This window comes from Sturnus vulgaris, chromosome Z, assembly GCF_052056855.1.
Source record: "Sturnus vulgaris isolate bStuVul1 chromosome Z, bStuVul1.hap1, whole genome shotgun sequence".
Taxonomy (NCBI): domain Eukaryota; kingdom Metazoa; phylum Chordata; class Aves; order Passeriformes; family Sturnidae; genus Sturnus; species Sturnus vulgaris.
In genome coordinates, this window is record NC_142283.1 from 22513294 (window position 1) to 22540572 (window position 27279).

The 27279-nt window shown below is 35.2% G+C and overlaps 1 protein-coding gene across 3 annotated transcripts in view; it reads right to left on the reverse strand.

Moving 5' to 3' along the window:
• Nucleotides 1-10308: 10308 nt before the first annotated feature.
• The window catches only part of CEP120 (centrosomal protein 120), a 36905-nt gene continuing 19934 nt past the window's right edge, over nucleotides 10309-27279 (reverse strand). For 2 of the 3 annotated variants that reach the window (XM_088156047.1, XM_014874402.2), the window contains exons 18-21: nucleotides 24557-24679; nucleotides 23041-23139; nucleotides 13211-13356; nucleotides 10309-12527 (exon numbers count right to left, since the gene is read on the reverse strand). In XM_088156047.1, coding sequence (XP_088012173.1) covers nucleotides 12290-12527; nucleotides 13211-13356; nucleotides 23041-23139; nucleotides 24557-24679 — 606 coding nt within the window. In that variant the 3' untranslated portion in view covers nucleotides 10309-12289. Of the gene's footprint in view, nucleotides 12528-13210; nucleotides 13357-14565; nucleotides 14780-23040; nucleotides 23140-24556; nucleotides 24680-27279 lie in introns of those variants that run through there. The other variant, XM_088156048.1, reaches the window with a different exon arrangement.

Below are 27279 nucleotides of genomic sequence, written 5' to 3' on the forward strand. Positions count from 1 at the left end.
TTCATTTGCCAGTGAAATGATGGCTTCTTATTTTTAAAAAAGTGTAGATTCTGAAATGCCCATTGTTGAGTGCAAGGCAGAGGAGTGTCACAAGGTAAGCAAATCTGAGGCTTGCCATTCTTTTAATGGAAGAAAAGAGAAAGAAAAAATTCCAGCAAGTGGTGCAGCAACAAAGAAAATCCCTTTTTGATCTATCAAGTCCTCTTTCTCCAGCCTCTGTGAATGCCTCACCTCCTGCCCAGTCTCCGAATATAAACTTTGCCCAGCACACTCAGGGTAATCTTTTCACATCATAAAACTTATAATCCTCTTAAAGTGGTTTCGTAGGGTTTGAGGTATGATGCACTTATCAAACAACTGAAACAAATAAATCAGGTTATTTAGGCTGTGGTCAGTGTGTGTGCAGCTCTGTGTGCGCAGGGAGGAAGCCAGTGCCATACCAGCATTTGTATACATTAGCAACAAAGCTGTCTGTGACAAGCTGTCCTCTGCACAACTAAATATTTAGTTGCATATCATAAGTAACTTCTTAAGTGATTAAAGAGAGAGGGTGCTCTCTGTCCGTGCCGGCGGGGCAGGCAGCCGGCAGGCTGGGGAGCGGAGCCCGGGGTGCGGCAGCGCGGTTTTGGGAAAGTTTGCCTTTGGGAAGGTTTGCCACGTGGGGACAATCCTGGCTCTAGCCAGGGGTGCACGGCCTCAGACACGCTCTTCTGTCACCCTTGTCTGCCCAGGAACTGGCTCTAAACTGGCTCCAAGTGGATTTCTTGCATATTTGTACAGAGTTCAAGTTTTCAAATATTTGTTGCTAGCTTTTATTGGTATAAGGGCAAGGTTTATTTTTAACGTGCCTGTATTTATGGATTCCCGTGGTTGCATATTTCTTGCATGTGCAAAATTAAATTAATAAAACAATTTCATGTTGAAGAAGTATAGAATAGATGTGTCCTGTTTGATATAAAGACATTGTGGAAAAGACATTAGTAAATTCAAAATCGGTTTGTTGGTACAATTAACTTCTAACAAGCTAGAAAAGCCACCATAAACTTGCTCCCGATATGTTTTCCTGTGTGTAAAATTAAAGCTTTCTTCAGATGGCTCAAGGACCATCAGAGCAGCTCTCACTTAAAATGTTGTAATTGTTGGGATATAGACACATGCTCAGCAGAATATCTTGAATTTGGTATTTCTCCCAGGGTAAAAGAGAAGGAAGTCAGTCTGCTGTAGGGACAAGGGCTGAGTTTTTCTGTGTGGGGCCCCTCTTCTTCCAATTGCTTCCTGACCCTTCTCCTCTCCAGAAGATATTTCAGCTTTTGCTTACTCTGAAGAGGAAAACTCCAGAGGTAATTTAAACTATTTTAGGATTTTGGACGCCTCTTCTGTTTCAGTATGTGCCATGTGCAAGCAAAGAGCAGACCAGCATCAGGCCATCATCCCATGTGGATGAAGTTTGGAGGGGTCTGATGGCAGCAGTGTCCTGCATCCCTCAGGATATGGGAGTGCCTGATGTGCCTGACACATTATCTGAACTGCCCCTTGCTGTCCCATCCCTCCCTCAAGGTGCCTTGGATGCAAAGGATGCTCCAGGGCTGTCCAGGGCACCTGGGCATTGTGCAAGAGCTGCTGCAGTGTTTGGGAGCAGCTCTCACGGGGAGAGCAGTGGCCCAGCTCTCCCTATTTCTTGTAGAGATTAAACTCAGATGCTGGAAATACAAAACAGTTTCAGCTACCAAAAAAACCTACAAGAGCTTACTCTGCTGCTGATGGCATGGAGTAATTTGTAAGACCTTGCTTCCACTAAATACTCAGAGAGTTTGCTATTTGCATCTGGAAGAGCAGCACAAGACAGACTAGTAGCACCATCATCTTCTTTTCTAGTACATGTTGGGTTAATAAGAAAATTAAAACTCAAGTAAATATTCACCAGAAAGTAATTTCAGTCTGTCATGAAAATAATCTACATTTATAAGTTATCTAAAGTAAAGTGAGCCATATTAGCCTCCAGCAGCTCTGAAACCATTATGAATTATTGAATAAGTAATCTTTTTTTTAATAGTTATTGACATAATAAATATATTTGCTTGAAAACATCCGGAGCTGCATAGGCATAGAAGTATTTATGAGCCTGTGCTCTTTGCAGCACTGTTTTACAGGGTGCTGTCAACTGCGGAGCAGAAACAGGAGATAGAAGGTTTCACCTCTGATGTTCTGGTCAGGAGACACAGTGCTTCAGTCAGCCCCATCTCTGCAGGTCCTCATCTTCATGGACCACAAAATAAATAAAAATTTCTAGGTGAAAATGGTGTGACTTGATTTACTTTTTTTTTTTGATAGCTAATTCTTTTGTGACTAACAAATTGACCTGCAGTCCTGCAATACTGCTAGAGTAACACAGAGCAGCTTAATTAACATTAATTTAGTAACAGAGAGCTTGAATTAACATTAATTTGGCAACAGAAAGCAGGCTTTAAATTGCCAGCAGGTCACCTCTGGAGGAAACGAAAAATTTATAGAATTTTTTCCCCAATGTACTGTGGGAGATTTGTCAGGCAGGATTGAAAATTTTTGCATGCAGTACCTGGGGAGAGGAACAGTGGCTGCAGTCACATCAGAAATTGACACTGCCAAAGACACTTTGCCAAGGGTTGGGTGGGACCTGCTGTGCCATAGGACACAGAAACTTCTCCACGGAGGAGGAGCTGCTGGAACGACCCTGAGATGCAAATAAAAGGCACCACGCTGGGAACTGTGGTGTGCCAGAGCATGCCCACAGCCACGGGAGGTGCAGCATCCCTGCCGGGGATGTCACGGCTAAACCCTGCCCTGGAACCTTGAGGCTGCTTGGGCACTCCTGGGGCCAAACACTGGCATCTCCTGGGATATCACGGGCTCTCCTCTGGAGCACTCCAGGGTGCAAAGTACCTGCGGGAAAAATCTCCTTCTCCAGTAAAATCTGCGTCATTTTTTTTGCCTGTCTGCTTTAGGCAGTAAATGTATCATCAGTGGCTCTTGAATTTCCCGAATTAAAAAAAATAGCAATTACTAGCCATGAAATCACAGACGTGCTTGCTCCTGTGAGAAAAAAAAAAAAAACCTGAACAAACAGCAACCCATTTTAAAGAACGCTTGTCCCTGGAACACAAGGCCAGACAAAGATTTAGGCTCTTTTTTTTTAAACGTAAGTCTGGTGGAACAACATGTCAAACCTTAGTCACTCACAACAAATCAGCCTTTATTCAAATGTGAAAATTTAGGCATAAATTGTTGGCTGCTTAGCTCTCAAAACAATGTCACGTTACAAGAAATGTGATATTTTGAAGAGAAACAGGAAAAAATTTATCAAAGTTTTTGTTATTATTGCATTATCCTCCCGCTTGATCTACTAGCTATAGATACTTGGTGTCTGCTTAAGTGCTTTCCATTCTTCCCATAAGCAAATTCTGGTTGAAGACTATATATCATTTTGCTCTTGATCACTGCTAGACTCAGTACCTCATTACAGCAGACCACTTTTTGAAACTGAGCTATAGCCCAGATAAATGATTGTATAAAGTTTTAAATAAACATACAACATTTATGTTATGTTGTTTCTCAGGGATGATTTATAGTCATTTTCTTCATCCAGTCCTGAGCTCTGGACATAAAAGACACTGAGCTCTCTGCTGTTTATCCAAGCTAAATCCTCTGTTTGTTCTGCATAAGCGTTCTTGATTCTATAATATATTGCAGGCTTTAGTTTCAGGTTTATTCCCTCTGGGATGGTGGAATTAGATACATTAACTGACAAAGATAAGGTAGGGACATTGTAGCTTAATAGCCATTAAAATAGATACTGTGATAATAAAAATGGAGTTAGAAAAGGGAGTCAAGGTTGTGATATTTTAAAAATATGTATTGATAAGACTTACATGAATAAATGCAAGATTTGAGAAATCTCTGTAAGGAAACCGTCAAATGATGGTTGGATTTAGTTTAGTTAGGTTTTTTTTCCATAAGCAGAGAATCAGAAATGGAAGATATTGTGAACCAGATTACATGTTGCCTCTTGTGTCCCCAAAGAGAATTTTGCTTCTTTCTAAAATAACTTTATGTACTCTGGCTGCTGAGCCGTTGAAGTACTGCTCTGTGCTATAGAAGAAAATCAAGAAAGCACCATGAGGTAAGCAAGTTTCTCTGCCTTAAAAAAACTGCAACAAAGCTGCATGGATTCTTTTTACTATGTTCCTTCTTCTATCAGCATATTTAAACACACACAAGCACACACATATATATGTATCTATCTACATCTATATCTTTGTTCAAACCACATAGTGTAGTCCATTTCCTTCATGCTATTCTTCATTGCAGACCTTGTTCCTCTGTTAAAAAAGCAGACAACACAAAATGCCTGCTTTCTCCTCTGCTCTGTGTTAGCATAGAACAAATTTTGAACTAAGTCCACTGAAAGTTTCTTTGTAGTTTGGCTTAGTATCAATTCTTACATTTCTGTGTAAAAAAAAGTGTTAGCGTTTTAAGACCTAATGCCCACAACAGTGGGAAGATTTTAAGAATTATAGTCTTTAATGTGACATACTCTAAATCATCTCTTAGTGCAGTATAAAAGTTAGCTAAGGTTTTAAAGCTCCTAGATGGACTATAATTTTTCCTAATTTTTTTTCAGGATTAACTGGTGCAGAAGTAACAGACTAGGTGCTTTCACTGCCAAAAACTATCTGACTTAAAGTTTGAATCTGGCAGTATAAACAACAGCCCTGCCTGTACTCATACAAGCTTGTTATTTTGTGGTACACAAGTTAGTATGCTGTCCATGCTCTGTAAAAAATTTCATTCCATAAAGCATGAAATGCCTTTTTATCTGACACTTGAGTGGAAAAATAAGCAGCAAATTAAACACCTGGGCAGGCTTTTCTCTCTTTGTTGTTGTTGTTATTTTATTCCACTAGCATTTATTTTTGCTAAGCTATTCTACTTTTAGAGTGGTGAGATACTTCCAGGAATAATGGTGCAGATGACGTTAATGACTTAGTCAAGGAGCATAAAAGGAAGGGCAAAAAAGAAAACTCATGAAAACCCTCCTATCTTTGTGAAAGATTGCTTGAGTAAGCATGAAAATGATCTTTAACAAGCAAACAAATATATTTTATGTAGATACTGCTCTTCAAATAATAATTATTTGAACAAGGTTGCTTGATCAAATACAATAATAAAGGAACACAATTTCTCTGCATGTTTAATCATCAAATTTTTCTATTATTCACTGTAAAGAAACAGTTCAATTAATTTGTTTGCTAGAGAAATCTGCTATTCTCATCATCATGTGTATATCTGATAACAGAAAAAGGAGACGGTGAAAAAAAAAAAAAAAGAGTTTGTGTGCAAAAGTCCACTCTGGCAAAGAAATGGGAATTTCTTGCCATACTGGACAAGGCTAAGGTTTTGTGAGCAGCAGTAAAGGCACCTTTTCCATGTGATGGAAAGTGTAATGATGCAAAGTCACCTCCTCCCCTCACTGTGGCCCAGCAGACCCTGAGTTTTTTTACAGAGCTCCAGATTAGGATAGAGTGACCATCTCATGGGCACAGTCACGTTTGGCATGTGGGCAGTGGCCTGTTGGTTTCACAGCATCTGAGAGTTATTTAGATAACAGCTGGCCTCCCCCCACCTTCAAGATTCATTTCCAGAAGTATTTGTCATGTTTGTTAGGATAATAGGGATTTGCTTTTATTAGTATTTCAATACTAGTAAGTCATGAAATGATTTTCCTATAAAAGTTTTCACTAAAATCCTTGCAATTACTTATTTACTCAATAAATGGGATATGGCAAAAAATGCTTGACCTTTTCTTTTTCAAATAGATATAACAACCAAGCATTAACGAGCTATTCATCAAAGCATCAGTGTAATGAGGAATCACCTTTATCTTGCCAAGAGAGAAACAAGAATAAGTAGTACTACCTCACTGCAGTAAAAAAAAAATTCTTGTTTGGGGCAGACCCAAAACTTCAGATATTTTGTCCTTTTTCCTGCCCTCATCAAATAATTTTATTTAATTAATATCTTAACAAAAAGATTAACCTAGCCTTTCGTGGAATGCTGCAGCCTTAGACTTCCTTAACTTTCCCAGAAATTAGAGTTATACAGAAGGATTGAAGTAATTTTTGCTTTTTTCTAAAGGTTTCAGGTGAATTGGAATTTATCAAGAAGAATGAAAGAATGGACTGATTTATCTACTATAAAAGAGCAAAGTAAATAGCTCGTTTCTGAAGAAGCATCTCAGTAGAAGCCAGTATCTACCCCTTTAAGGGCATAAAGACAACTGCAAACAACACAAATAGCTGGAGTTTAAAGCAGTTTGTGAACCACTTACACAGAAAAGCTTTTCCCACATTATTCTCATTTTGCTGATAGGAAGTGAAAGCCTAGAGCCCTGTTTAAGATCACTCAACACCCCTATAACCAGGATGGGCAGAGAAACCACAGACTTGGCGTCCAACCCTCAGCCTACCAGTGGGATCACCTTCACGAGCAACTCAGGAGAGATTTTGCTATGTTGCACAAAGTACTGCAACACAAGCTCTTGCTCAGGATGGCAAAGCATTACTACCCCCTTACACAGTGTTTGAGAGATAATGGCTTTTAAGATTCACTATTGCTAAGCCTACCTATTTCTAATTAGGCAGTTACAAGCCGTCTGCATTGATGATGATGTAAGTAAATTAAGTGGGATTGGTAGCATAAAAATCGGTATACTCACATAAAAATTTAGGAACATTATAATGCTTTGCTATATATATATGCAGCAAGACGATAGTAGGAGAGCCCCCCCAAAAAATAGCCACGTGTTCTGCAAGATGTATTAGGATGGGACAGGAGATAAAACTCACTTCAGAGACACATAATCATGTTGCTAAGGTGTGCAACTTTTTCCACAAATAGCAGTGCCCTCTTACAGAGATGTACCTAGCAATTTCCTAGGGTGCAGGTGTGTTCTTGCTTCTGATATTCTATGTTTGGTGGTTTTTTTCCTTTGGGTTATTAGCCCCATTTATTCAGTCCAATTTTTTATTACCAGAGAGGCAGGAAAAACCAGTAAGTTATAGTATTTAAATCATTGCATCCACATTCGGGAAAACTGGAGTAAAAACCACTATTGCTATGGAAACATGAAAAATGCTACCTAGACCAAATATGCCCTACACCTCATTGAAGGGCTCCTAGAGCAGCAGGTAGGCTCTATAGTTACACCAAATACACCTAATACTGGTATTCATGAGAGGATACCCAAAGTGCTGGCTCTAATAAACCACTAAATGGTGGCATTCATTTGAATGAGAAGCACCATGTCCACTTCGTATCTGACATGAATAGGACACAACTTTGGCTGTGCCCACATTTAATTATAAAGCAAAGAGCAGCTCATGGTGCTTTCCAGCCCTGATCTGGATGGCCTATTGTATTACAGTAAAAAATAGCCTTTTCAGGCAAACATACTGATGGTCTGGAGTCTGTACAACAAACATCTCTTAACATGAGAACAATAAAATTATTTTCTGGACCTGCAGATCAGAAAACCAAACCAAAAAAACACCCTCACTTCTGCTATCAAGCAAATACACAAGTGTTGAAGACTTTTTTTGTAAAATTTAAGAGGTAATGGTAAAAGTATTAGCTTGATTGCCTGCTCCTCAAACTCTGGGGATTTAATTTTGCTGCTCTATTTATATTTGCCTTTGTAAACCAAAATTTGATATTCACAGTACATAACAATTTTCAAATTTTAACTTTTTTTTCATAGTGCATTTAAAGCTATGAGGAATGTACAGTAACTGCTGAAAGAGTATTAGGCTGTGGACTGTTCTCTTAGACTCCATCTGTCCCAGTAAACTCACTCTAAATTTTGATGCCATATTATTTTGTCAATGCAGTTTTGTCTCAGTAACTGCATTAAAACCTTTTGATCAAACACTCAGTGACACTACACTTCCCTAACCATCTAGTCACTACGTATATTGTTAGAACAAAACTTTTTGTAGTAATACATAAATTGTTTAAAATGCTGTCAAACTACCACAAGTTGTTTCACTTGGAAAAAGGAGCACTGGACTACAAAGCAAGGGACATCACTTTTCCAGCAGCATTATTAATGGAGACTATTTTAGTCTTCAGTGACAGGGAACGACAGGCTGTAGCATTTTTTCAAGTTCAGAATAGAAAATAACCGTACTTGCAAGAATTCAATTGCTCTGCATTAAAGCTGCCATGGGGTTACTGTACATTTATACATCAGAAAGTCAGTAAATTATTTTTCTATAAATTAGTCTCTCAAAGATGATTTTTTTTCCCTTTCTGTTCTGAATGCCAAACTCTTGACTGCTTCTCCACTACAGAGACTTCATATCTGGATAGCCGACATCTGTAAAAACATTTCTAATGAAAACACTACTAATACAACCCCCTGGAGAAACAAATGAAATGAGATCTAAGTATGCAGCCGCCTTTCTACAGCTCTGTCTTTAACAATAGTGAGGCTAGTGCTACCCATCCAAGCCTTGACACAGGTCACGATCATTTAGGCACAGTAGTAGCAAAATAAATAATTGTGTAAATATGTAATAACTGGTATAAATACTCCAGTAGCACTTAGAAGATATGATAAAGGACTTCTGTTTTTAGCCGTGCATTAACGTTTATCTCGGTGGATGGAAGGGAGAAGCATTTAAACAGCAATGAAGGAGATCTGCAGACTGAACACTTGAAAGCTCAGTGCCAGATACAACAATCCTTCCTTTCCGCAACAGCAGTTTAGAAAGTGTATTAGTATTAGAAGTGTTGGATCACTGCTGAAATATTATAGAACACCAGTTAGAGATTCACTCCAAAATAAAAAAAATACTATAAAGATCATTAATTTAACTATATACACTTAAATAATTCAGACTCAAAGCAAAATGAAACTGTTTCTGAAATAATTGGACATATTTTTTTCATAAATATAAGCATTCCATTGCTTTAATATGTAAATAACAATTTAGACACAATTTTTCCATGAAACAGTCTAACAATTATCAGGGGAAAACGATCTATTCCTTTGTAAGGTTTCTCAAATCCTAGCGAATATTCCACATCAATCAAACACTACTCCCTACTTTTAAGCCTGTAGTAAGTAATTTGAGGCAATAGCAAGTCCTCACCACTGGAAGAAAAATTACCACATAAAGACACAGGGAGGGATCCTCTGCCTGAAGATCATAATGAAAAAACAACAGTGTTTCTAAATGTCCTGATTTCAAAGTGGACTAATGCTTGTGCTAGACTAGACTGTGTAAGTACAGGCTATAATCAAATTTTCCTTATTCAAAGGGAACTGCAAGTTCTGGGCCCAAATCCTAAGGCAGATGAAGCTGGAACTGATTTGACATGGAACTGACACCCCCATCACCCAGGTTCACATAAATGTATCAGCAGGAAAACTTGTTTTGAAATAATTTCATCAGCTTCCCTAGTGAAACCTGGGTGCAAAAAAATCAACAGCACTTTGCCAGAATTCCAGGACAATCTAGCACTGTTTTCTCTGGCCTACGGAACCAGGACTAAACCTGTAAACACAGGTCTCACTTCCAGCAGCCTTTTCATGCTGGGTAAATTAAAATGGGCTTCTTATCCCATGCATTTGTTTGAAATTACATTTCTTGTGCAATGAAGAGAGATTAAGATAAAAATTTTGAGACATTTCTGATTAAAAAACGGTATTTGGTCTTTCCATTGAATAACTCTAAGCTCTAAAATGGCTTTGAGATAATAAAAAGGCAAATGGAACCCACCATAAAAATTTTCTTTGAAAGTCAGCAATATTGAGCTCATGTCTACTATACATATCTACTATAAACATATACATTGCTTCTGGACTACTTCAGACTGAAGCAGAGACAAATTGCGCTGGAAAAAATTAAATTGAAACATACAACTTAGATTAATTTCCTCATTCTAATACAAACAATGAACACTATGAGTAATAATAAAACAAAACAAATATTCCATTTTTAAATTGTTTTAATAACAATAAAATTTATGCTTTGCACCTTGTAAGCTGTGATCTTTCAAATGGCTAAATGAACTCAAATAGCTTAAATTATGAAGTTTAAAAATGTTGCTAAAAAACAAGCATTCTATGTTTCATTTACTCAGTACTTTAATTTGCTAGAAAGAAAACTCATTTCTTTTTAAAACATACAGCAACATGATTGTAATTTTTTACATGCCACAGAAGAGACCCAGTTAAAAGAGTAATTATTAAAAACAAAAAGTGACAACTTTGATTAACAAGTTTATTATTTTATAAATTCAAGCACTAAAGACTGTCATATGACTGGAAATAGTAAACAAAACTATTTGCTCAAATACATAGTTTAAAAATAAAGGCAAAGTCCTTAATATTTACTTGAAAATCGAATTTTATTTCATAAAATAATACACCTGAAAAGTCATAAAATACCAGTTCAAAAGCCAACCAGTTAAGAAAATTTAGTCAACACTGTCTTTGCAATATTTAAGTCTCAGGCACCCTCCAGTGTCTAGAGAAGAAACTACACAAGTGAGCGAGCATTTGAAGAGAAAAAGCCATGAACAAGCTTTCCTGTCAAGATAGAAGCTCCCTGCATAATTTACAATAATTGCATATAACCCTGCATCAATGATATGACACAGCATGATGTAAAAAGTATCATAAAACTGCATTTCATGGATTTCTGTGGGATTTAAGAGGGTGATATTTTCTTTGCTCGTGGAGAGGGATCTCTAAGCACTCTACTTAGAAAAATTTCATTTATAAAAGCATTTCTTACAGAGTCTGGTATTGAGAAGTATTCAAGTATTCCTCAGGGAATATGATCTCAATGTTTATACAGCTTGTTTGTAACTTTTCTAAGGAGTCTAAATAAATAATTTATTTAGCAGGACCTACACTCATGGTAAGGAGGAGGACAAACAATGCATGGAGAGGTAAAGCCAGATACAAATACCCCTCCTCCCATTTTATAATTAACACCACACTCAACAGGAAGGTCGTATGTATACAAGCCTCTCTATGAAAGTTCATTGATTTTATGCAAAAAACCAAAACTACTATTTTTTCCATTGGTATCTTCATTCATTCTAAAAGTAATAAATCCCAAGATGATTTTTGTACTTGACATTCAAATGGAAACACTTTTGACTATGGACAGACAAAAATGCCTATTGAATGGACAGTGTTGTAAATTAATGTTATTAGGTCAATCTACCAAACCTAACAGAAATGGAATGGAAGCTGGAAAACAAAAGTTTTTCAACTGTGATTATGCACAAACTGACTTTAATTGTGGATTTCTCCCTTGCATGCTGTTTGTACTTCCACAACCAAACAAAATTTTACATACAATTTAAGTGGTAAGGAGGTAACATGTTTTGAAATACACATTCAGTAACCTTTAAGTGGTTACATTCTGATTAAAGAAAACATCTTGACTTAGAAAAGCTCTTGCTTTATGTTTGTATTCAGAATTATGGCTTCAAGTAGCTTTCCTCATTAGGGATTGATATAAGAATGCACGTACACTTTTGAATAAGGTCTTCATCCTCCTGGGTATACCCTTACCAGGACATGTGCGAAACTGCTAGGGCAACCCTGTACAATCAGGCTAGTTAATAACTCATTTGGCTTCAGTTTCATGAAGTTTGATTTTCTCCCCCTTTATACTCAAAACCTTGTCTCTTATTTACCGACTGCTTCTCTGACTGGGAAGCAAAAATTTATTACTTTTCATTTAGTAAAAGAACTAACATTGGGTCAGTGCTTTAGCTCAGTTCAGAATTAAGAGTTTTGTCAGTGAAAACAGCTCATGTAATTTTGCCCTAGTATAGCTGAAGAGATATCTTTAAAAATTGAATGAAATCATAACATTGACTAAAAACCTCTTAGAATCAATATCAAGAATATTACAAATAAACCTAGTCAGGATGATGCAAAAAGAAGTAGGAAATATTTCAGAAGAGGATACACAAGATAAATATATTTACACACACACAATTATATATATACATATGAGTATAAAAACATTAAAAAACAGTCATTGCCCCCCTAAAACTTACAACTGTGCTTAACTTGACATGTTGCAAATATTTACACTGACTTCAAGGAGAGCTGACCATAATGTGCAAAACAAAGCATGATGTTACATAATTTGCAAAGTACTGTAGGCTTATAAAAGTCACTCTGTTCAGATTCTGGCTCATTCTAAAAACTTTTTGCATGCTTTCAAACGGTGATGTTCCTCTTTGCAATAGCTTCTCTGATTTGACGATCAAGTTCACTTACAATATGATCTTCATGATTATAGACTCCTGTTCTCAACAGGGTATCCCTCTCTTCTATCAGACGAGAGAGGTAATCACCTGCATTGTCATTTAGTTTTCTACAATGAAGACTATCCACTCTACCAGCAGAATTATCTCTAGCATCCTGCAATTTCTTTCTCTCTTCTTGTTGCTTTAGCCTGATATTGATAAAATAGAAAGAATTAGAGAATATTAATCCCCAGTTTGAATATCTTTGTATTATGTGTTTAGTTTACCTACTGAACTACTAAGTAAAATAAAGAAATCTGTAAAAGGTAAAAATTATTCTGTCTCTGGGGAAAACAACAACTAAAAGAAATACTAATATAATACTAAAATATTAACAAAACGTTTTGTATGTGCATATGTAACTATGATACTCACTATCAAGGCTTCTGCTTGGTAATGTAAACTGTACTCAAATTAAAAGGGTTCAAGACACAAACTAGTGCAGACAGTTTTTGGAGGACAACATTAGATAAATTTAAAATTTTAATGCATTCAAAATAAGAATAAAATGTGCCCTGTTCTTTTCTTAACACAGCAGCTATGCTTAGAACTGAAGGTTTGAAATAGAAAAAAAGCTTAGTAATGTACATCTATGACCTTAAAAACTAAACCAAGAGGTGTTAAACATGGATTTTTCTATACTGCTTTACTGTTGTTGCATTTTACAACTGTCCTGTCTTTACCTAAGGGACACTAAACTGTGTTCTTTCACTGAACTGATGGCCAATTACAATCTTGGTTTAATTGAATATTCTCCTGCTTTGAGAGTGACAACAAGAAAAAAGAAGGAAAAGGGACAGTTGGAGAGGAATCTTACAAATACTTTTTATACCTGTTAAGTTCATTTCTGATATCCTCCAGCTCTTGTCGGTCTGTTTTTCCCAGCTCTTTTTCTTCTGCTGCCAAATAGCGCAACCTCATGTGCTCCAGCTCTTGCTGCTGCTTTTTAAGGTGAGCCATCGCATTTTCCTGTTCACGCTGTGTGGGAAAGGGTGAACATAACTCAGTTGACTATGCGATTACATGTAAAAGTGCTAATTATAGCAACAGAGCAGAACTTTAAGAATGAAGTAATGACAATTACATCTCCAGGAGTATTACAAACGTAGGGGTTAATGTTTTAGCTAGATATCTATAATGCTTAAGACTAATGACTATCACCATCACAGTAAACATGTCCAGGCCGGATCAACTACAGCACAAACACAGATATCTTCCCATTAACAAAACAGCAAAATTATTAACAAACCCTCTTACCACCTCTGGCTTAATTTGATAGACAGAAAACTTACACTTCTGGAACTGCACAAGCTACTGAGATGTCTTTCTTCACTATTTGGTATATGAATTTTTTTTTGGTAGAAAAGAAAAACTAAAGAACTGCGGGAAACTTCCATCAACAGCCCCATAGTGCCTAGTACCCAAGCTTCAAGAACCGCTTCTTGAAATTATAACTTGTGGTTAAAAAGTAAGCCTTGGAAACAAAATTCTGGCACTTGTATAGCACTGTGTAAAACTTTAGATAACTTATTTTGTGGATTTAATGAAATCAGTCTATCCATTCTAAAAGTTTGCTTGGCTCTAAGTTTGTAAGCTCTATACACATACTAAAAAAACTAAGGTTTGAATCCACTACCACTTCATGACATTAAAGTGGTTTAGTAAATGTGGTCCTCTCTCCGCTTATTTTCCATATGACCTTGTGCACTGAGTACAGTCAGTCTTACACCCAGAATAAGGCAGAAGACCTCAGGTAGTTAAAAAATAAGACAGGAGGTTACACAAACATCCTGGATCTGGGCCTATCATGAACTGCAAGCTTATCTATGCAATTCTGACATTGCTTTCATCTGGAGTGTTTGATTATTAATACAATCAGTATTGTATTTATAATGCAGGTTAAAAAAAAAGGTTTTTTTTGTTTGATAAGCATATTATTTATACAGTCAACCTCATAATATTTAAAGACTTTAATCAGGTAGTTTCCTGCATTCCAGCTGCCAGCATTTTAAACACTCCCTGTTGATCAATAATGGGCAAGAAAATTCTGAATTTCAGAAGGAATTGGTACTAAAAAAAGACTTTAACTGTTAATGTGAACAGACAATGCAATAGAGAAGTACTCAACAAGAAATCAACCTTAAAGACTCTAAAAACTTTGTTTTTATACTATATTTCATACACTAGGCAGCCAAATTAAATGTTAGAACTTCAGTAAGACAGGTTATAAATCTTGAAGAACATCTTGCTAAAGAGATACATACTAATAAAAAAACCAGAAGCAGGAATCCTGCCAAAGAGTCTACAGCTGATAGATGACTGAAGCATAGAAAAAGCACTTGGTGAAGATAAGGCCATAGTCCTTCCTTCCCCATCAAGAATTCATTGCAGAAGGGCATTCCTATGTGAGGGAAACACTTTTTCATGTGGGAAAGAGTTGAAGAATACTATAAAACCTATTCTGCTTTAGCCTGAAAATAATCTACAAATACATACAGTAAATGTTTAAACAAGTTATTACAGACTGCTGATATTTAGAATTTTCAAGAGCAATAAGGAAATTCAAACAAAAAGTTGTGATACTGACTGGAGGTTAGTCTTAATCCTTCACCAAAACTGCTCGTGACACCACAGTTTTTCCATTTTTTATTTTACTCTGTCCTTAAACAGAGGCTTTAGAAATACCCAGAAAGTACCAGCATAACTTAACTTCCATAGCAGCTGAATTGGTTGAAACCACAACTAAATCCAAACCTAATAGCGTATATGGGTACAGCAGGAAGAATGAATCTAACTTTTATAGAAATGTCACTCTTCCTGCTGAACTTAAAAAACCCAACCAAACAGCAAAGAAACCTCCTATCAAACACACAACTAAGCAGTCACAGAGAAAAGTACTCCCAGGGCTTATAACACCAGGAAAAGAACAGCAACTGATCATCTCCACAAGAGCAAGAAGGTAACAGTGGAATTCTACAACAATCTACTCTTCAACATATACATAGGGATTTTTTTCATTTATGGAAGTTTGCTGCTGATATAATACAATTCAGTGGGGAAAAAGCAGAGGTATAAAGAATGGGACATTATAGACACAAAAATGAAAACGAAACAGGTAAATATACATTTACTTATGTCCATTAAAGACAATAGCCTGACTGGATCACAACGTACTTAACTGACTGACTGAGGGCTGCTGGAGGCTATTCAAAGATACCCAAGCTGCATTTCTTATGCATCTACTGCTGGCCTCTGTATGGACCAGACTGACATTTCACATCAGTTCTACTAGTTCCCACCCAATGAAAGCATGGATGAAACTCAAAACTAGGTATATTCCAACTAGAGACATAATTCAAGTTATTAAAAGAGTAGAAATTAATCACTTAAACATATACTAGAGCATGCTAGGAGCTTCTTGATCACAGAAAGTTTTGAATTAAGACAAATTTATGCTTGGAAAAAAAAAAAAAGATACTACATATAAAGCAGTACTGTTGAAGTATTTGAAAGAAGAGGCAGAGTGGGTTTTGTTGGTTTTTTTTTTCTCTGAAGTCCCAGCAAATATCACAACAGCATCCTCTGGCTCCCAAATATGGAGATAGGCAATAGTACCCAAACAGTAAATCCATATTTCAGTATAAAACAGGCTACAAAGAATAACGGAATAAACAGGCTATGAGGAAGAATAGAATTATCATAACTATTTTGACAGCTGAAATAATGTTGTTTATTTTGCTAAATTCAGGTAGTAAGAAAAAACTTTGAGCATGATATTGTCTTACGCAGGTTGCTACAAAACCAGCTCAACTTCAGTTAACAGAACAAGTATATATATTGACAGTCAATCTGATTACCTCAATTACATAGAATCTAGAAGTATGAGGACAAGCTAATATTTACATCTTCTTGATACCATCAATCCCTATTCTCAGTGTCCCCATTCAATTTCCTAGGCTAAATCCTTTACAAAGTTAAGAAAATTAGAACACCACTGCTTCAGAAAAAAACCCCAAAACTTTGTGACTAAAACCTTAACTCAAACATGAGACCTAGAATTTTGAGTATTCTAAAACACCTTTGTGGAGTCCTATTTAGTCTCAGGGGAGGACCTCTTGACCTGTATATGTAGAACAAATCCAGAAATTCCTATGTTTAATATCTGTCTTTCCAGGTAAGAATCCAGAAATTCAGCCTGCTGATTAGCTACTTCTCCAGAGTCAACAACAAGTGTAAGAAACTTAACACAGATATCACTGAAGTAGATACAGTATACCCTGCATAACCAAATTTGTGGCTCTGAAATTAATTTGTTCTAGTACATCCTGGCTTTATCTTACAGCAGTAAGCCTTGATGGACTCTCAACAAATTATAAAAGAATGTAATTTACAAGAAACTAACTTATCTGTAGGAAAACCATCTTGTTGCTGTGGAGGATGAGAATGACATTTTCCTCTTAGATGATGTCAAAAATGTAACACTTTTACACAAGAGAGGACTTTTAATTGCCATTATCTCTTTTATCAGCCTTTCAACTTATGCTGATTTGTAGTATGATTAGTTTCAGTCCAACACATTTTTTTGCAGATCATGAGACAAGGATTAATTTTAGGAAACTCCTTGTTCTGCAATTCAATTTATTCATGCTCTCATTGTCCCGTTTTAAACTGGGGTACTGATCATTACAAGCTGGGATATTCATCTTAAATCTGTCAAATTTGTGTATCTCAAAAATTTTATGAGAGAATTAATTTTGAAGGTACATTGTGTAAAAATTGACCAAAATCTAAATACTGCAAAACTAATGCAAAACAGAGTAGCACTTGTTACTAGGGCAGCATGCTTTCACATAAACACAAATCATCACATAGATGTGATTACACTGAGTAGAAGCCTTCTAATCCAGTCCTTCAGTTTGTGAAGATCTATGAGGGAAAATTTTGAAAGTGTTCTTCCACTGGCATTGCAGAAGGAAGGCATAACTGCATGCTGGCCAGAAGCAGCATGTAGGACCACAGGCTTCATGACACGCTGGTGTACTACTGTTTGAGGCAGGGAAATTCAATGATCCATATATGCCATTGTGTGCATGTTGCTGGACAGCAGGAAATCAGAGTTCATTTCAGAGCCATAACTTTTCAAGAAATATTTTTAATAATATCTAATTAAACCATGAAAAAGACAACAGAGAATGATGAAGAAGCTAAGGAGAGACGAAGGAAAAGCAAGGTTTTTCTGCAGAATCCTCTGTTCAGTTCCTGCTATTTTTGATATTTTTTCTCTGGAGAAGAATTCTAGCAAAAAACCCATCAAACACAAAACTAACCAAAACTAGTGTCACTAGTGAGCATGCCCTTTGCTAAGGATAATAGTCCTAGATTTGTAGGGCAGCAAGATTAAATATAGCGTGAGCTTAATTCTTGTTTTCTCATTAGAGGAGAGAAAAACCTTTATCAGTACATTTTGTCTCCAAGCTAATGTTGGGTAGCAATTCCTTTCAGATAAATGTGATTTGATATTTAATTTGATTACTAATACAATTGTGATGTACTTACTTGGTGTGTAGAGAGAAAAGTCCAAATTAATTTAAGTCACTGAAAGTCAAGAATTTTAGAGGCATGCCATGCTATGGCCCTGAATAGCAACATTTAGGCACAATGATATTAAATTTAAAAAATAAAAATCAACATTTGCTGAAGCAAGATTTTTCTATCATTCAGTTCATGACAGTTCAGCTTGGAAAATAGAGACTAAAATAAGTGAGAAGGGATTCTTTCATGATGGATCCTGTGTGCAATTTACATTACACACTTCATATTCTGTGATTTTCAAATGTCTTTCCCAACATTAGTCTTTGACTCCTTTAAAAAGTCTGTCATAACAATTTGTAGGGTGCATAACAGAAAACTTGTTCTATGTACACCATTCATAGCAGAGCAAGAGAAACCCATTTCCTAATAATCCATCAATACAAGAAGATGTCAAAGGATTTACAACAGTTTGATAAGAAAGGAGGCATGCTCACTTTAAATTAATTTATATGCAATTTTGTTATGATATGTTGAGAGAACATAAAAAGACTGTATTTTGTTATGGTGAGAGAGAAGGAAGGATTTCTTATTCATCTCAGTGATGAAACTGGCGTCACTTCATCAGATACTCAGGTATTAAATCCACTTTTCCCATGACAATATAAGAATCCACTGAGCAACAAGCACTTTCCTTTTTTAAATAGAGAAGGAACAGATCTCTACTGTATAGCAGGACTTGAAATGTAGTAGAATTTACTATGAGATGTTTCGAAGCAAAAAAAGCAGTATTAATAAAACACTTCTGCACATTTACTTTACACATAAAATTAAGTCCATAATTTCTAAATCTCCTTGTACCTTCCCTTTGTTATATTCTGTGCATACTTAAAAATTAAGTCATAGTTGAATACTTGGTATTCTTCAAGTGTATCTTAGTTGCACACAAGTTTATACATGCTGCATGCTGAAAATTTTCAGTCAAGACTTTCTGGCTAACTTTTTAAACTTTACTCTTATAATATATCCTAAAATAAGGAACATTCCAGATTTAATCCCAACTGCTTATTCTAGACAGCCAGGCTATTTTAAATCTCAGTAAGAAGTATTAGAATTTTTGTTTCAAAACATATTGCATTTTTAAATTTCATCTAAGAGAACACTCCAGAATCATCAGCTGTTGGACTACAGGCAACTTGGTAAATAGAATATAAAACCAGAAACTCAGAACAGTCGGAAATATATTACACTTGCACCATCATCCATTCATCAGCCACTATTCCACAGTAAGGCAGCAACAGATGAATCAAGAATATTGTATGCAAGAATATTAAGAATTCTCTGCAATATGTATTAGTTGGTCCAGGTACCTTCTCCTGCACTACTTTCTCAGCACTGCTAATCCTACTATTCCTTTTGCTCCTTTTTCTTCAGCCCCCCACTTCCTCCTGCAATAAAACTCATCACAAATATTCCTTTCACTTATTAATTTCATCTTGCCATTCTCCTTCACAAACAAAATAAATCATGCTAAACAAATCTGCATTCTAATTATCAGATAATTTACTTCAAGGTTTTACTAGTTTTCTTCACAAGTGTTCATCTATAATGTAGTGCTTCAGAAATGGAATACTGTTTTAGAAGCTTGTGCAGTGGAAATCTCAATCACGTTTTGAAACCTATGATTCTACATAAACATCAGCATTTAATAAAAATCAACCAATAATAAAAAAATCATCAAAATTTGAATTATAATCAGATCATTAAAGAATCCCTGTATGCCACCAGGTGCTTTAGTTAAGAGGCTCTTCAATCAAGGAAGCACAATCTTTATTTTGCCATAGCTGCCTATAAATCCAAAAGGGAGATGTAAACATACATACACTAGACTAAACAATGGCTAAATAGCAGCCACTATTCACTCTCCCACTCATACATACCATGCAAGTCTGTGGGAAAAACTTACGATTGAAACTAAGGAACTCAAGTAAAGTTTTCTGAAAATAACCCAGAGCTGACAAGTCAGTAGGAGGGCCTGGATGGTTTCAAGACACAGTTTTTAACCAAGACTTAGACTTTCAACTGCAGGGCTTTTTTGTGTGCGTCTTTTTATTTTTTCAACAAAGATTTACATCCTATCCTTGGCTAAATTACTTAAAAATTAATCAAATTAATTACTGAGTGGATAAGCAAGATACTGCACAAGACAGAATGAATTGTCAGCCAGCCAATATGGTCTATGCTCTTTTAAACAAATACCTCAGTGCTGGTTCTAACAGGTCTATAGGACACAAACACATTAGAAAAGTTCTAAAAATATTTCCAGAACACTGGATGCATGTAAATTTTGAGATTTTGGCTATTTAGATTAAATCTAACTAAGATTACCAACTGCTGAAAATGACATTTCTGCCAGTTTTGATTTTTGTTTTGATATAATGTTTCTTACACCCAGATAGATACTAAATTTGATACCTAAGTTCTACGTAAGCATGGATGCAATTTCATGTAAATAGTTAAGATTCCTCTGAGAAATAATACTCATATAAATTTTAAAAAAAGTAAATCTCATTTGTGCAGTATTAAGAGCACCCAATCAGCAAACATTGAAAAAGTTTGTGAAATCTCCAGAAAATATTTACCTGGGTGCACAGGTATATAACTAATTTGGTAACATTTTTGTCTCCCTAGAAGTTGAATAGCGTTATAACAAATAAAGTATTAATACAGACTTACAGAGTAACAGTATTAATACAGAGTAGCAGAGAAAAGTAAGCTGGGTGAAGTCTACTGTCACTCAGTTTTACAAACTGTTTAAATTTCACTAACTTCTGTATTTTCTAAGTACAGGTAAATATGATGTATGCGTGCGCTCATGTACTTCAGTAAAACTGGCACTGTGTTTGGCATTCAAAATCCTACCCATGAAGAAGCACAGATCATATTCTATTAACGGTCCTGTACTTTAAGTTATGTGCTATGTCTCTTGTATTCTGCAAAATATAAAACTATGCCAGATGTGTGCTAAGAACTAGTTCCAAAGTAAAAGAAAACTTTTTAATTAAGGAAACATTGACTTTTATGGTTGCAAATCAGAAGAGCATTTTACTAAATGCTTAGCTTGTAGATTATGCTTCTTTAATTCACAAATTGACTGCACCAGGTCACCTTTAAGTAATGGAAATCTCTGTTTAAACATTTTTTTGGCAATGGGCACAAAGCATTAGATCTCATTTCCAAGACTTACCAGCTGGGTTTTGTCATTAACATTTATTAACAATCTAAGATATGGCTTTCAGCGTCTAATCCTCACTACACAAATGTTTTGTATAGTTCTCTAGAGAGCTTTGGTGTGACAAATTACTGGCACAGATTACAGCCCTGTAGCTATTCACCAGAGGCTATGCAAAATTAACATGGTACTAATCCAATTCAAACAAGAAACTGGTCAGACTATGCACAATTGCACAAATCATCTGAACTAAAGGAAATCTAGAATTCCTTAAGCTACAGTTTCCAAATTTATATTTAAAACACAGTAAATTTTTTTGATCAGATTTGCTTCAACTTTTATTTGGCTCTTTAAAGTCAATTAAGGCCTTTATCAACAGACTGAGTATAGGCGAAGCACAGGAGTATAAAAACCACAAACTACTTCGCAAGGGTTTGTTCTGTTGTAGAAGTTTTAGGTAGCACAATAGACTGTACATGCCAACTTATTTTATGGTTCAGACTTTCATCAAGAGGCTCAGTTGAAACCATCAACAGATATTAACAAATTCAGATCATCAGGTCTATTGTGATGACTTTTGTTACAAGAACCTGATAGTGATATACATTAGTGTTAGTGTGGTAAGTAACAATCTTTGCTTTTATTCCACAAGAATTTTAAAACATGGCAAGAAAAAATAGGCTGGATATTTCGTGATTGCTGAAGAAATCTTAATCAGTGGGCTAAGATTTGTATTCTTACTCCTATCACCTTCTCAAGCATAGATGTTTCACGAATTGGAGATGACTCCTTTTATCACTTGGCAAAAAGGTACAATTTGAAGACTGCAAATGAAGGTTAGTTTTAACTTACTAATAATGACTATTGTCATTATTAATAATCGACTCTCTTCAAACAATTACAGGTTAAAGAAGCTTTATAAAATTAGAAGAGCATGGTAGAAGAGGAGCTTAACTTCTTACTCTCCAAAATCTGAATGTTCTATCAGTAAAATGAAGTAGGTACCATAATCTTTAAGAAAACTCAACACTCTTCCTCAAGCTGGAAGTAAGTGTGAATACAGGCAACAAAAACCTTTGACTAAACTTGAATTCTTTGTGTTGACATCAAGGCTTGTTCATGAATGAATTGGGATTAATGATTTACTAATTTGTTTCTCAGGGCCAATGGAAATGCCATTCTTAAGCACATTGTTTAGCTAATGTTTACTGGAATTCATGAAAGACAGATGATGACAAAACAACATGTAATACAGATTCAAAATATATGAAGCTGCTGCTACTGTAAGTTCAAAGAAATTTTAAGTCAAAAGTATGTAACTGTCTCTAGATAGGTGCCCACAGACACACAAGAGCTCCGTTAAAATCTAGCAGTAAAATAGTCTGTCAAATTAATATGAGGTCAGAATTTCTGGAAACAGAAAAATTTCACTTCCAGTTTATGTTAAGTTTTCTTCATTTTACAGCATTCATCAAAACTTAAACCCTTATTTCTAAAACTGAAGATTTGTTTCTCACCTTTACCTTTCATTATACAATGAAAATACAAAACAGTTATTAAGACTGTAACTGACTGAGACGGTTGGGATTGTGTCAAAATATTTTAGTGGAAGTGCTCATGAAAAATTATTTGGGATTACATTAAACCTTTTATTTTTTAAAATCACATCTGCTTTTAACTATTTCAGCCTTCTTTGCAGGTCTGAGCCTTGGCTTTTCCTGAGTTTAAAGTTAAACACAAGCCAGTTTTGCTGTTCTCATTTTTGTTAAAAGCATAGCTGAGAGCTTTACTTTGCAAAAACAAACACTAATAACATGAAAACGGTAGTTAATGGTAATCCTAGTAGCTTCCAACATGACAATAACTTGGTTGTCTCATATGACCAAAGAAAACCTGCATACCTGTTTTAACCTTGCAAGTTCTTTCAAAGCCCTTGTCCATTGTTGTTTGTAGTGGAGCTTTGACTTGGTAGCTGACTCTAACTTTCTTTCAAGTTCAACCTAAAAGCAATTAAAATCATATCAGCTGAAGAAATAACAGCAGTAACAATCACTGAAAGATGTATATATACAAAGGGTCTGGTTTAAGAAAAGTGTTTATGTAGCGTAATATACAACATCATCTAAAGCTGTTATACAATATAACATAAATATTATGGCACAAGAACATTTTCTTGTTTAAAATATAACCTTATTTTTATTGGATGGCCGTCTATACAAAAAGAAGAAGATTAGTTTTTAGCACTAAATCTGCTGATGTAACCTTTAAATTTAAGGCTGTCAAATCAGCCATCTCCTCATCCCTTTTTTATTCAAAGTAAGGCTATAAACACTAATTTAACAAAAATGCTGATGGATAAATCTCTCTTAAAAAGGTACATAGATTTTTTTTAGTTTGCTGACAGAAGACATGTTCAACATTCTTTTCTCTGAAATACCCATCTGCTCAAACCATTCTTTCAAATCTCTGTATCTAGTGTGAACTTTTGATTTTACTAACTAAATAAATCTTTAAAAGATTTTATCACTAAAATTTCATTATCTGTGCAAAAAATTTTCCTATTAAAAGACAAACGAAAATATTTATGAAGCACACAAAACACAATACAAAATTAGGTATTAACATCTCCGAGGAAGTGGATTTTTTTTCATCTAACAAAAATTTTCATTTTATTTGTGAAGATCTTAAAGCAGTGATTCATTTAATTAATCTAACAAAAATAGGAAATCTAAAAATATTTAATATACAACTTTAAAAGTCTGTAGAAACACAAAAATATTTTGCATCAGTTGCTTGCATAATTAGAAGTTATTAAACCATACAGTAACATACAGACTGTCCATAGCACTGAGTGTAACTTGTGCAAAAAGCCTGGCTTAATTTTTTTTCAGCTTATTTCACCAATTTTACTCAAAGCTCACAATAATTCTGAGCATTAAATGCCCATATCTGTGGTTTTAATTAAATTCGCTACTGTGGGAATATACAGCTTTTAAGAAAATCAACTTATGACAGCAATTCCATTTTACTGAGAAGTAACACAATCTCTTTGCAGAAATACTTAATTATAAAAAGGCACATAATGGAAAACCAGTTTAAATTAATCGTCAAGAAAATCATGATCTTTCTTTAGTTTTTTTAAGCAGAATGTTCAGAGACCCCAGCATAAATCATGATTTAAATATACAGGTTAGACTTTTTCCTGTTTTAGCCTCTGACATTACTGCTTCCTCTATAGAAATAAGGCCACTGTTGACCTTGTTTATGTCTGAATATTTAAATGCCAAAGAAATAATTGGAAAAAGTAAACCAAAATGGACAAATTAACCACTTCATCTTACAGTATTATTCTACATCCCCTTTATCACTGAACACACCATCGTGACAATTTTTAAGTACTTGAAAAATCCAATATACCTTTTCTAAGGTGAGAAGATTTATTTCTGATTGTAGCTGGATTTCTGGTTTGCTACTTTGCTGTTCTTTGTATTGCTGGAACTCCTTCTCCAAAGTCTTATGCTTATTTTCTGCTTCATAAAGCTACATTAAAGAAACCAAAATTCAAGTTAGAAGAAAAGCCCATTCACAGACAAATAATTAGATTATAGAACTTAAGTTACTTCTTAGGTCCTGGAACAAACATTTTACTGTCAATAAGCTGATATAAACCAGACACTGAAAGTTACACATTCATAATTAATGATTTCTTGATGATGGCACACAGCAATGTTTTAATAGGAAGAGTTTTAAAGAGAATCTTTGCTCAGTACTGGAAAGAAAAAAAACAAGTCTGTCCTCATAAACATAAGATCAAGATTTACGCACATTTTTGTCCACATTTCTAAAACAACTTGCAAAAGCAATACAGAAAGCATAATGCTAAGATTTACACATCTTTTAAAGAAAGCCAGCGTTATCTACTATATGAAGTTTTATTACTTACTCAATTTCACAGCAAAACTTTTTTAGGAATGTCTGCAAAAGGAAACGACTAATACTTTGTACAGCCAAATGATTTAGAAGAAAGCCTGAAGCAGAAAGGCTTCAGTGACTAATGACTTAATGCCGAGTACCTCTGCCCTCACAGTGTACTTCCACAGTTTCAAGAAGATTTTTATAGAGTGCTTTGCTTTTTACACAAAATGGGTAATTTGAAAAATGATGAAATACACAATTACTTGTTACAGAGAAAGTAAGGAAGTCAAATGTTTAAGAGCATTTTTTGTAATACATTAAATATACTAAGAACTTTTTGTAATGTTCTCTTCTTCTGTTAAATATTATTCAACTTTAATACACCTGATGGAACTGAAGTATTCCTTACCAGAATATGATCCTACGTGCTGATCTTGTATTTATGTCCAACTAGCTAATGCAAGTATTTCCATGAATTGTATCCAACAGTTTAAATACTGGGTGAAAATACTTCAGAGAACTCATTTCTGTTTCAAAGACAACAATTTCTACAAGTAAAACAATATTCTAATTTTTTGGATCTTCTAACTGGATCACCTCCATTTTTCTCCCAAATTTCTGCTTTTTGCATTTTTAATTGTTACAGAATGAATATAAGAAAGCAAAGATGTTTCCCGTGGAGCCATACAAAACCAGAATTCACTGCCATTGTTTTTCTCACAGAACTACAATAACCTATTGAACTTGAACAAAAGATACTGCTGTTTAATTCCTTTCATTTTTACCTATTTATTTTTAAAGCAGACATACAGACATGATGCCAAAGATAGTATTAGAAATATCAGTTCTCCCTAGAACTTCTAGAACAATGTTTGACTTTTTTGCTTGGCTCTGGAAACACTTTCAAAAATTGAATTTCTCATGAGACCTCAGAAATGTGAACATGAGGAAACTATAAAAATCCCACAAATAAAGCACAACTTCCTTATTCAGAAAGTAAGGGTGATGTTCTTCAAGATGGATGCTTCAAGGACCTTCTCTTGTACAGAGTGGTGCTTACCTCAAAACAAGTTGAATTCTAGAGTTCTCTAAACGTCTAGGTGTGGAAATTGTATATTGACAAATACCTTTAAAAGGTATGAAATAAGATCACTTATTCCAGAACATTCTGTGTTAAAAAACCAAAAGCAGCAACACAAAAAAACCCCACAGAAACCAAAAACTCCACATCCAAAAAGGTCTTAAAAAAAGATTCATCTGGTAGCAACAGAAACTCTGTTTGTGTGCATTACAAAACACAGGATCTTAGAGTGAAGCTCCAAAGTAAGCAAACAAAACTCCACCCCCAACATAGCAAAATAAAAAAGCCTGTCTCACGCACAATATGTGGCAACAACCACCACATATTGAAGCATAGCAGGAACAGCACAGAGGAAGACTGCCAGGATGCTCTGGAAAAAAAGGCCTTCATATAAAACAAGGGAAGTGGAGCTTGTATTTGGAAGAGAGACAGTATGACTGCCACCTATGCAGTCAGGAACAGTATGTTGCAGAGGCACTAAAGGATTCTTCATAATTATTAAGAAACAAGCTTCAATGAACAAAAATAAGTTTTTAAAAATACAAGACATAATTCAATTTTAGACCTCATTGCAATAGGATGTTGCAATACTAAATACTTTTAAAAAGGAATCATATGAGATCACGAAGAAAACTTTCATTGATGGCTAGTAAGTAAGCATGAAACATGATTCTGGCTAAGAGTACATATAACGTAAGAGTACATATAACCCTTGATGGTACTGATGGATATACCAAAGTTATATTTTTTGCAATTGCAAAATTTCAATTTTTTCTTATTTTCTCATCCTCTAATTTCAGCCATTGCTGCACCATAATACTGAGCTAAATGATCTTTGGTCTGACAACTGTATGTCTGTTTCTGAAAAGGAAAAATAAAATGATTGTGATGTTTTATTTAGAAAAGGTCTGTTGAAGCAAAAATGGTCAGTGGGAGCTGAAAGAATGAATTTAAAATAAGAATACCAGCTGATGGCAGTTGGCCATTAGAGCAAGAGGAACTACTAGTCTGGTCTGGACTGGTAACCGTGAATAACACAAAATGCAAAAGTGACCCATTTAATCCACTTATCACTTTGAAGAGGACTGCATTCTGAAGTTTGAAACTGTTCATCTCGATTCATTGACTGCTTGAGTAGAATAGT